Source organism: Scomber japonicus, chromosome 18 (genome assembly GCF_027409825.1).
Source record: "Scomber japonicus isolate fScoJap1 chromosome 18, fScoJap1.pri, whole genome shotgun sequence".
NCBI classification, from domain to species: domain Eukaryota; kingdom Metazoa; phylum Chordata; class Actinopteri; order Scombriformes; family Scombridae; genus Scomber; species Scomber japonicus.
In genome coordinates, this window is record NC_070595.1 from 15,309,557 (window position 1) to 15,318,865 (window position 9,309).

At 46.9% G+C, this 9,309-nt stretch overlaps 1 protein-coding gene across 1 annotated transcript in view; it reads left to right on the top strand.

The window, feature by feature from the left end:
* The window catches only part of LOC128379251 (retinoic acid-induced protein 1), a 9,155-nt gene extending 2,005 nt beyond the window's left edge, over window positions 1-7,150 (top strand). Inside the window, exons 1-5 of the mRNA XM_053338876.1 lie at window positions 1-4,553; window positions 4,791-4,884; window positions 5,838-5,887; window positions 6,828-6,897; window positions 7,065-7,150. The exon at window positions 1-4,553 is cut by the window's left edge and continues 2,005 nt beyond it. Of these exons, the coding sequence (XP_053194851.1) occupies window positions 1-4,553; window positions 4,791-4,884; window positions 5,838-5,887; window positions 6,828-6,897; window positions 7,065-7,150 (4,853 nt within the window). The remainder of the gene's footprint in view (window positions 4,554-4,790; window positions 4,885-5,837; window positions 5,888-6,827; window positions 6,898-7,064) is intronic.
* Window positions 7,151-9,309: the final 2,159 nt, after the last annotated feature.

Sequence of the window (9,309 nt, forward strand, 5' to 3'; positions counted from 1 at the left end):
CCTGGATGGAGAAATCAACTGACAAAGAGGAGGTGTCAACAGAAAAAAAACCTGACTGTGAGAGAGATTTAGACTCAACTAAATCTACGGATAAGGGGGAGAAATGGTCAGATGATGAGAAATGTCCAACTCTCTACAGCAAATTAAACAAAGAAGTGAAAGAAAAAAACTATTGCTATGAAGAGACTGTGTACCAAGGGGTCCAGAGCAAATATGACCCAGATGCAAGAGACTCAGTTGAACAGTCTCCAGCAGCTCTCTCTGACTACAGCCACAAGGAACACTATGGCCAAGAGATTAAATCAGACGCATTCAAATCAGAGTCTCCAACTGCTTCTGAAAGCTCAGTGAAAACACTGCCTTTCATTTCTAGGGGTGACCTTGAACAGGATCAATATTCCACAGAGAAGGAGGACAGCTCAGAGAACACCTCACCAATCCCCCAAGTTGAGGCCTTGGATGACAACAACTCAGATAAAAAAGACATCAGAGATGAGGGTGATGAAGAGGAGGGGGAGGAGGAGGGGGAAAGAGAGGAGGATACCGTTGAAGAGGAAGAATTGCGGAATCAACAGCAACATTGTCTTTCACCTCCTCTGTCGGCAGAGGTTCGGGAGGAACTGGGGGAGGGGGAGAAAGTGAGCCAGTCATCGACTGAGGAGCACATGCATAATAGAGATGGGCCAGAGAAGCCTTCTGGAGATGTCTGCAGCCGGACAGACAGTCAGAGTACTGAGCTCCATATTGACAATGAGTTTGCAGGAGCACCTGCCCATCCAAATGCAGTAGCAGCAACAGCAGACGCTTCTGCAAGGGAATCAGCCATTGGTGACACTGCTCCTCAGCCTCAGTCTGCTATGCCAGTGTTCTCAGCCCTCAATGACAAGGCAACACCTCCAATTCAGGCCAGGGATCATATTGATCACAGTGATGCTAAAGTGCTAGAGCCAGACTCTCCTCAACTGCCAGGGAAGTCGATACTCCCCTCAGCCCCCTCCTGGGCAGACACTCCACCCTCCCCAAAGAAAGGTGATGAGGACATGGAGCCGGGCATCAGCTGCTCAAGTGCTGTGACCCCCTTGGCCAAGCCAGAGCCTGTGGCCCCATCTGCTCAGCCAAGGGCATTTGGACGTAAGCATGCCAGGGGCAGAAGGAGACTCATGCATTCAGGTGTGGGAATCAGGCGACAACTAAGCTTGGAAAGGGAGGAAGAAAAGGAAGAGGAACGAGCCCCCTCACCTACCCAGAAACCCTGCATGGCTCCAAGCAAAACTGTGCTATTCTCAGATCAAATGGACCTAGCTCATCAGGAATCTATTGTGAGCCAGACTCCCAAAATGCTAACTGATGGTTTTCGTTCAAGAATGTGCACTCGCTCGTTCAATGCAGCAGACTTACCGCCCAAAATTGAGCCTCATGTGAAGAGAAAACCAGGCTCAAAACAAGGTTCAAGGCCTGGGCCCAAAACAGGGCCAAAACCTGGACCAAAATCACGGCCAAAACCAGGAGGGAAGCCAGGGCCAAAACCAGGGCCTAAACCAGGCCTAAAGCCTGGGCCAAAGCCAGGGCCAAAATCTGGACCAAAGCCAGGACCAAAACCTGTGCCAAATACACCTGAACTGCCACTGAAGATTGAGACTCCAGTGAAACGAAAACCAGGACCGAAACCCGGGCCAAAATCTGGATCAAAACCTGGATCAAAACCTGGACCAAAATCAGGTCCAAAACCAGTTGTAAAACCAGTTGTAAAACCAGGTCCAAAACCAGGACCCAAGCCTGGACCAAAGCCAGCAGATGCTTTGCCCCCCACTGACACTATCCCCATCAAGGCCCCAGTGGGCCGTCCCAAAGGCTCAATTTCCAAAGCAAAGCTAGTACAACAGGAAGAAATAATTCAGCCTTTGACAGGACTGCAAGGCAGGAGCAGGAAGAGTATAAAGGCTACACTATCACAAGTAAATCAGGATGTTAAATCAGTAAACCAGGAGGAAAAACAAGCAAATCATGAGGGGAAAGCACCAGAGAAAGAAGGTAAAAACATGGTCTTAAGATCCAGGAAACCCTCACAGGAAAAACTGTTAAAAGATAAAGAAAAGATCATCGAGGAAGATGTTTTACCCCCAATACTCACACACACAGAAATTAAACCTAGCTATGAGGAAGATGAGGAGCCTGTAACTGTGGAACAAACTCTAACACCGATTCCTAATGTAGTCGAAAACATGGATGTTCCAGCAGATCCACCTGCACCACTTGCCCCAACTGAACAAACTGAAGAAAAGACATTACTTCCACTAAAACGAAAACCTAGCCCAGAACCTTCTACAAAACCAGTAAAGAAAAAGAGGGGTCCAAAGCCCAAACCGAAACCCTTACCACCTCAACTCCCCCTGCTGGAACAGGTGGTCTCTACACCTAAAGAGAAGGGTGCCCGGGGCTCCAAAAGAAAGCGAGGGCCACCCAAGAAAACATCGGAGATCACTCCCCCACCCAAACACACTCCCTCCAACATCAGTGAAGTTGTCATCACTAGTGATGTGCCTGTAGTGCCTCCTCAGTGCCCCACAAAAACAAAAGTTCTCCCACCACGCAAAGGCAGAGGACAGAAATATGAGGCCATGGTGCAGAAAATTACATCTCCTGGCTCAAAGAAACACCTTCCAACTCCCCAGATAGAGAGCAGTCCAAATGATGACGTAACAGCCAAGGTTTTGTCTCAACATGCCTTAAAGGAAGGTGAGATGTCTGTTCTGGTAAATAGCACTGAGACGATAGAGGGAGAGGTAAAAAGCACAGAGTCACGACAAGAAGGAGGGAAACAACATGAAGGGGCAGTGAGAAAAGATCAGGTGAAACAAGAGAGAGAAAAGTATGAGGTGAGTCAAAAGGCATTAACGCCAGAGGAGGTGAGACAAGGGGTGGTAGAAGAGGTTGTAAATAAGGATGCAACAACACAGGAAAATATTAAACCAGGGACACAGCAGGATGTTGGATCTGACAAGGTTCAGAGATCAATGGAGGCCCTGGTAGAAGTCAGGACACCAGGAGAGTGGACACAACAGGCTGCAGCAGGTTTATCTACTGTTGCCACTAAATCCGCCAGAACTAAGAGGAAGCGATGGGCCATGGTGGAGAGTACAGATGCTTCAGTCGTAGCTTTGGAAGCTGGGAGCCTCATAGTTACAACACCAAGGCTAGCCAAGCAGAGGGCCATTAAAAACAACCATGAGATGCACCTAAAACAGAGGAGGAAGAAGAGAAAAGGACAGGCCCCTCTAGAAGAAACAGAGGCAATCAAGGAGACAAATACTGAAACTGCAGAGCAACAACAGGGGAAGGTAGAAGAGATGATAACCCCCACAGAGCCTACAGTACCCCTGCCAATCAGCATAGATGATATCACAGAAGCCCCCCAGGTTAACAGCACAGAGCTCATCCAGAAATCTAGGAGAGGCAGAAAACCATCATCAAATCCAACCAAGAGGAAACAAGGGAAAGGCTCATTAGAGCAGATTCCTGGCAAGCCAGTGAAGGTCCACAAAAAGCCTGGGCCAAAACCCGGAATGAAGGACGCCCTTGAGGTTATAGAGGCAGTAGTAAGGGCTGCAGGATGTGAACAGGCCGAAAAAGAGGAGAGAGAAAGAGAAGAAAGTGAAAATAAAGAAACACAGAACACATGTGTTGTGGGTCCTGTAGTTACAATAACAGAACAACAGACTGAGATTATTTCTGTGAAAAGAATCAGACGCAGGCCAGTCCAACAAAATTCTAAACTGTCCTTCTGTCCATATGTGCGGATTAACAACTCTAGAGACTTTTCCTCTTGGTGTGCCATAGTCAACAGGCCTGAGGATGCAGTAATATTTCAAAGACGGAGAAAAAAGGGCATTCTAAGAATGAAGAATCCTTTCACAGTTGCAAAGGTAATGCCACATGCCGCTGCTATGCTACAGGGACCTTTGGTGAATAAAAATCTAATTGACAGGTGTCTTACATGTTCCCTTTGTGGAAAGCCATCAAATTACAGAGACCTAGGTGATTTGTGTGGACCCTACTACACAGAAGATTGTGTTCCACGGAAGATTTTGACAATTGAGCACACAGATTCCCTCAAGGAGGTCCCAGAGAAGACCAATGATAACAACAGTTGCAGCAGTGAAGAACCAGGAAGCTCCTCAAAGAATGAGGATGTGGACAGCATAGAAAAGGAGGGCAACTCAGAGGTAACCACTCAAGAGGGTACTAGTAGTAGTAGGCACCATCATTGGAGATACCGACGGGCAGAAAGAACAGAAAGAATGGGTCGGGAGGGTGGTCTGCGAAGATTAACTCTTAGAGAGAGGTTCAGGAAGATGAAGCAGCTCCGGGCCATTAATATAGGGGCATCAAGTGAACAAGAGGGCAGTGGCAGCATGTTCCAAAGGCTACAAGTGGAGGCAGAAGCTAAGGAGCACTGGGCCCATGAAAACTGTGCCATCTGGACCAAGGGGGTAATTATGGTAGCTGGGAGGCTATATGGACTGAAGGAAGCTGCCAACATCTCAGCCCAAGCGGTATGTTAGCAATTATCACTAGTTGGTTATTCTGAAATATGTGCATGCTTATGGAAGTTAAGGGAGATACTATACACAGTCACTTTCAGAATCTGAAAAGCTTCCTTGCGAATTTGCTGTTAACTTTCAACATTTTTTCTTCTTTTTTCTCTCTATCTGTATGTGCCTCTATTGGTCAATTTTGTTTGTTTCCTTATTGGTCTCGGTCCATATGTCCGTCTGTCTCACTAACCCCAGAGCTGCTACAAGTGCCAGATTGTAGGGGCGTCCCTCAGCTGCTGTTGGAGAGGCTGCTCTCATAAATACCACTATGTCTGCGCCAAAGAGATAGGTAAGAGACCGCAGCAAGAGTGTGAGAAAGCAACAAGGGATGAAAAGGAAAGAAAATCCAGGGAGAGAGGGGAGAAATGAGGAGCAAAATTGGTAATGGGAAATTGAACGTGGTGTTGAGAGGGCAGTAGGAAGGGGAACAAACAAGGCAGGTAGAATAAAAAGAGAAAAATTATGTGGGTAAAATGAAGGGGGGAAATGCATCGAGAAGTAACATTATTGAGTGTGAGAAGAGATGTCTGAGAGTGCCAGGGAAGAGCAAAAGAGGAGAAGAGGGAGGGAGCTTTGAATGAAGGGGATGATGAGAGGAAAGTGGGACCCTGGAGTGTGTGAGAGGGAGAGAAGGAAGAGATAGAGGGAGGAGGGTGTGTATGTGTGCATTATTGACCACAACCCCTGTGGCTCCATCCATCCATTCTGCTGTCAGGGGACTGTGTGCTTTCTTGCCTGAATGCTTGTCTAAATGCTTCCTTATGTGAGTCTTACAACCATGTTGCATATGCACGTTCCCTTCAATGCATGTGTGTGTGTTTGTGGTTGTTCTTGTGTGTGTCTGTGCATCAGCACATGTGTTGTATGGCTTCCCCTTACATTACCTCATGCAAAGGAAGTACAGTGTGAGGATTAGAAGGCCTGCCACGTCTGCCGAGCCAGCACAGGGAGCAGAGCAAGGCCTTTTTTAATCCTGCTGAGTGCACCAGCCATATCTGACTGCCTGCCTGTATTGGCATCTCTTTCCTCTGTTGCTTGCTCTTTCTTTCTCTCTCTCTTTCTCTGCTACTTCTTACTCATTTTTCATTACCACCCTACCCCTCTGTCATTTTTTGGGTTCTTCCAGGGGGGTTTCAAGTGTTGTTGCGCCTCATGCTATGTGTGTTCACATGTTGTTATTGTCTAGCTACAGTGCTTTAGCTTATTCTCTCCTTCTTTTATGTGCTTTATCTCTTTGCCCAGGCTGCACATTCCATGAGGATGACTTCTCCATCAAATGTCCCAGACACGAGGTAAGTAACTGTACCAAATCATTAGCTTTAACAGGGAGTCATGCATTGAAGAAAAAACGGAGGGTTAGCTAGAGAGGATTTCTGAAACCAGGATAGTGCACCTCAGCATCTCCCAGGCTATCAACCTCTCAGCATGTATGCCTATGTACAACAGGTGTGTATAGGTTTGTGTTCCCATTAGAACACTTACAAGCCTCACTGCTTGAGAAGAACTGCTTCGATTTTCTTCTCTCCTCACCTCGCTTCTCATCCTTCCCCTCCATCCCCCCAACCCCATTCTCTCAACCCTTCATCCCACTCCTCAGCATAGGACAAAAAAAATTGAGTTCACACATTGCAGCAGCACCATGGCTGAATAGACGATACAGTACAGACCGGAAAACACAATCATCAGCTCTTGTAAAACAGAGACAGGATCAGAGAAGGGTTCCTAAAAACGCCAGCCAGCTAATATATAGCACGCCAATATATAGTACGTGAAAGCTTTGGTTGATCTTGGACAGGTCAATGTTTTGTATTCAAATGAATATGCAGTGACCCAGGTCTCAATGACCTTGGCAAGCTAAACCAATGCCAACACTTTGATGTGCCCTCAATATGTTATTGTCCCATAACACCCACTGTTATGACTGCAGACCACGCTTCTACAATAGGTTACCATGTTTGTGTTGGTATGAACAGTCTACTTTCCTGTCAGACAGATGCCATCTAGTGGTGAAGTAGTTACACTGCAGCACAGATAGGAAGGTCAAATGCAGAGGGAAGGGTGGAGGGAGGTAGAGAGGGGGAGATGCTGACATTCAGCAGGGAGCAGCGGTGCATTGAGGCAGCAGTGGCAGTAGCCTCCCTTCCTCCCTCCCCTCTTCTCCCTGCATCTCTCTTTCCCTCCCTCCCTCGCTCTCGCTCGCTCCCTTTTCCTTTCCTGTTCTCCTCTGTGCAGACTGACAGGGATGAAAAGCTGGCTGCTGATCAAAACACCCCACCCACCATCACTGCCTGCTACCCTCCCTGTACCCCTGCCCCCCCCCCTTTCGCTCCTTCTTCCTCTTGTTATTTCTCATTCCTCCTTTTTTCCCTATTCCTCTTATTTTGCTTATGTGCTCCCCTGCTGTTCTACTTCCCTGTCTTTTACTCTGTTCAGCTCTCATCTCCTGTGAGCTCCCTTTTCCATTTGCAGTCGTCCTCTCCTCATCCGTCCTCATCTCTTCCTCTCTTTCTCTCTCATCTCCTCTCTACTCTTCTCCCCGCCTCTCCTCACCTTAACTCCCACGTCTAAGCAGCAGAAATAGAGTGTGAAAAACAGAGAGAAAAAGAGAGCAAGACAGAAAGAGATTGTTGTTAGCAGGCTGAGGCAGAGCTGTCATCAGCTGAGGGATCTGAAGGTCTGTGTGTGTCGGTCTGTGCCTTGCCAATTTACGCTGAGCAGCCTAATCAAAGGGAAGAGCAGACACACACGAACACACACATACACACACACACACAGACAGGCACGCAACTACTCCACCCATGGGTCCCCCTCTACAATTCTGCCTCTGCCTGTGTTTAACTTGGTTTCAGAGTTGGAACACACATATAGGGGGAAATTACACACACATGCTGCCTTCAGCTGTGGATCATCTATAGCTTAGGGACTCAAACTGTGTGCCTCCACACAGGTTCATTAACGGGTTACCTGTAAGCTCATATACGTATACACATATAGTGAGCGGGAGAGAGATAGGCAGGGAGGAGAAAAACAGGCTGTTTTGTGCTGCGGCTGAGTGGGAACAAAAGACAAATGGGGGCAGTTACATCAGAGAGCGACAGAATGAAAGAGACAGAGATAGAAAGAGAAAAGAAGGGCAGCAAGAGAGACAGTCAGCAAAGGGAGAGGCACTCAGTGATGGTGAAATGGAGGGAAAAAGACAAGGTGTAAAAGAATGGGAGTTACTCCAGGGAGTGTAAACAGAAAACGAGGGAGTGAAGGGGGACTTCAAAGAAAGAAAGATAGCATGAAAGAAAAAGAGGGAGATATAAAAGACAGAGAGCAAAGCTGCTGGTCTGAGTACTGGACTTAAGGATGGGCAACTGGCAGAGTGAACAAGAGATACTGGGGGGCTGCAGAGGAGGATAAGGGGAAAGTAAGCGCTCCACCACCACCACCACACCAGTTCAATTAGTAGGCGTTCCTGCTGTGTCTTTCAAAGAGGAGCTGGTTCACTGGCCAGCTGCATCCATCTCTCCACTCCTGCACACTGCAGCCAGCTCGCTTTCATGTCTGCACTCTGCAGATTGCACAGAAACACTCAGGCACTCTTTCACAAAGATGCATGGACAGCACATACATATCAGCTCAGAGTGTCCCGCCTGCATAGGAGCCTGCAGTATTCCTGCATAAACATGTAATGCAGCTTTTGTGTTCGTAGAAGACATGCAGACATGCAGTTTTTATGATAGTTTGACAAATGCACACAGAACATAAAGGCTCATAAATTACAGTAATTGCTATGTACAGTAAAAGTCATCTGCAGTGCTGTGACTGCAAGACCAGTGCAGCAGCGGTCACAGAGTGAAGACCTCAAAACCTCTGGTGTTTGTGACTTGTATTTATGTCAATCTCTTCTCCATTGCTCTACAGGATCTGTAAGATATTGCAGTGCACCACCTTCACCATCAACACCACCTCTCCACCAGGCAAGCACCACCTACCCAGCAAGAAAAATGCTGTCCTAACAGCCACCTATACCTATAAAAAATGGTGTGAGGAATGTGTGTGTGCTTTGCCTTCGGATGGGTTCCTATCATATTCAGACACATGGCGGACACTGATTGGACAGGAGCATCCCTCTGGCCACTTTGTGGGCCAAGAGGTGTGTGTGTGTGATTGAGTGAGTGAATGAGTAAGTGGGTGTGTGTGTGTGTGATAAATCATTCTTCAGCCACATCATCAGTGCGTTTGTGCATATGTGTCTGTGTGAGTGAAGAAGTGCATCTCCAATTCAAGATGTCATGCATCAAAAAAACAGCAGCCAACCACTGGATGTACTATCTCAATGTGTGCGTTTGTGATTAAAACAAGAGACAAAAACAAAAAAGGAAACTGTACATGATGATGTGCTTTACAGGTTCTAAATATTCTGATATTGAAAAAACGGACGCAGTATTTTAATATAACACTCTTATCTTCGGAGATGTATTTTGATGTGCATTATGACTATACAACATCATTGCGTCACCCTTGGTATATGTCAAGCTTTGTGTTCTTCAGAAATAAAAAAAATAGAAACATGAAAAAAAAGAAAAAAAGATTAGCTCTGTTTAAGAGTGTTACTCCCATTCAACTGTGTGCACATTCAATATGTACAGTAGACGCCGTCATCATCACGCGACAGGTTGCAGATCAGGGCTCCAAGGGTCCAACTGGGAGTCAGGTCATCTCACTT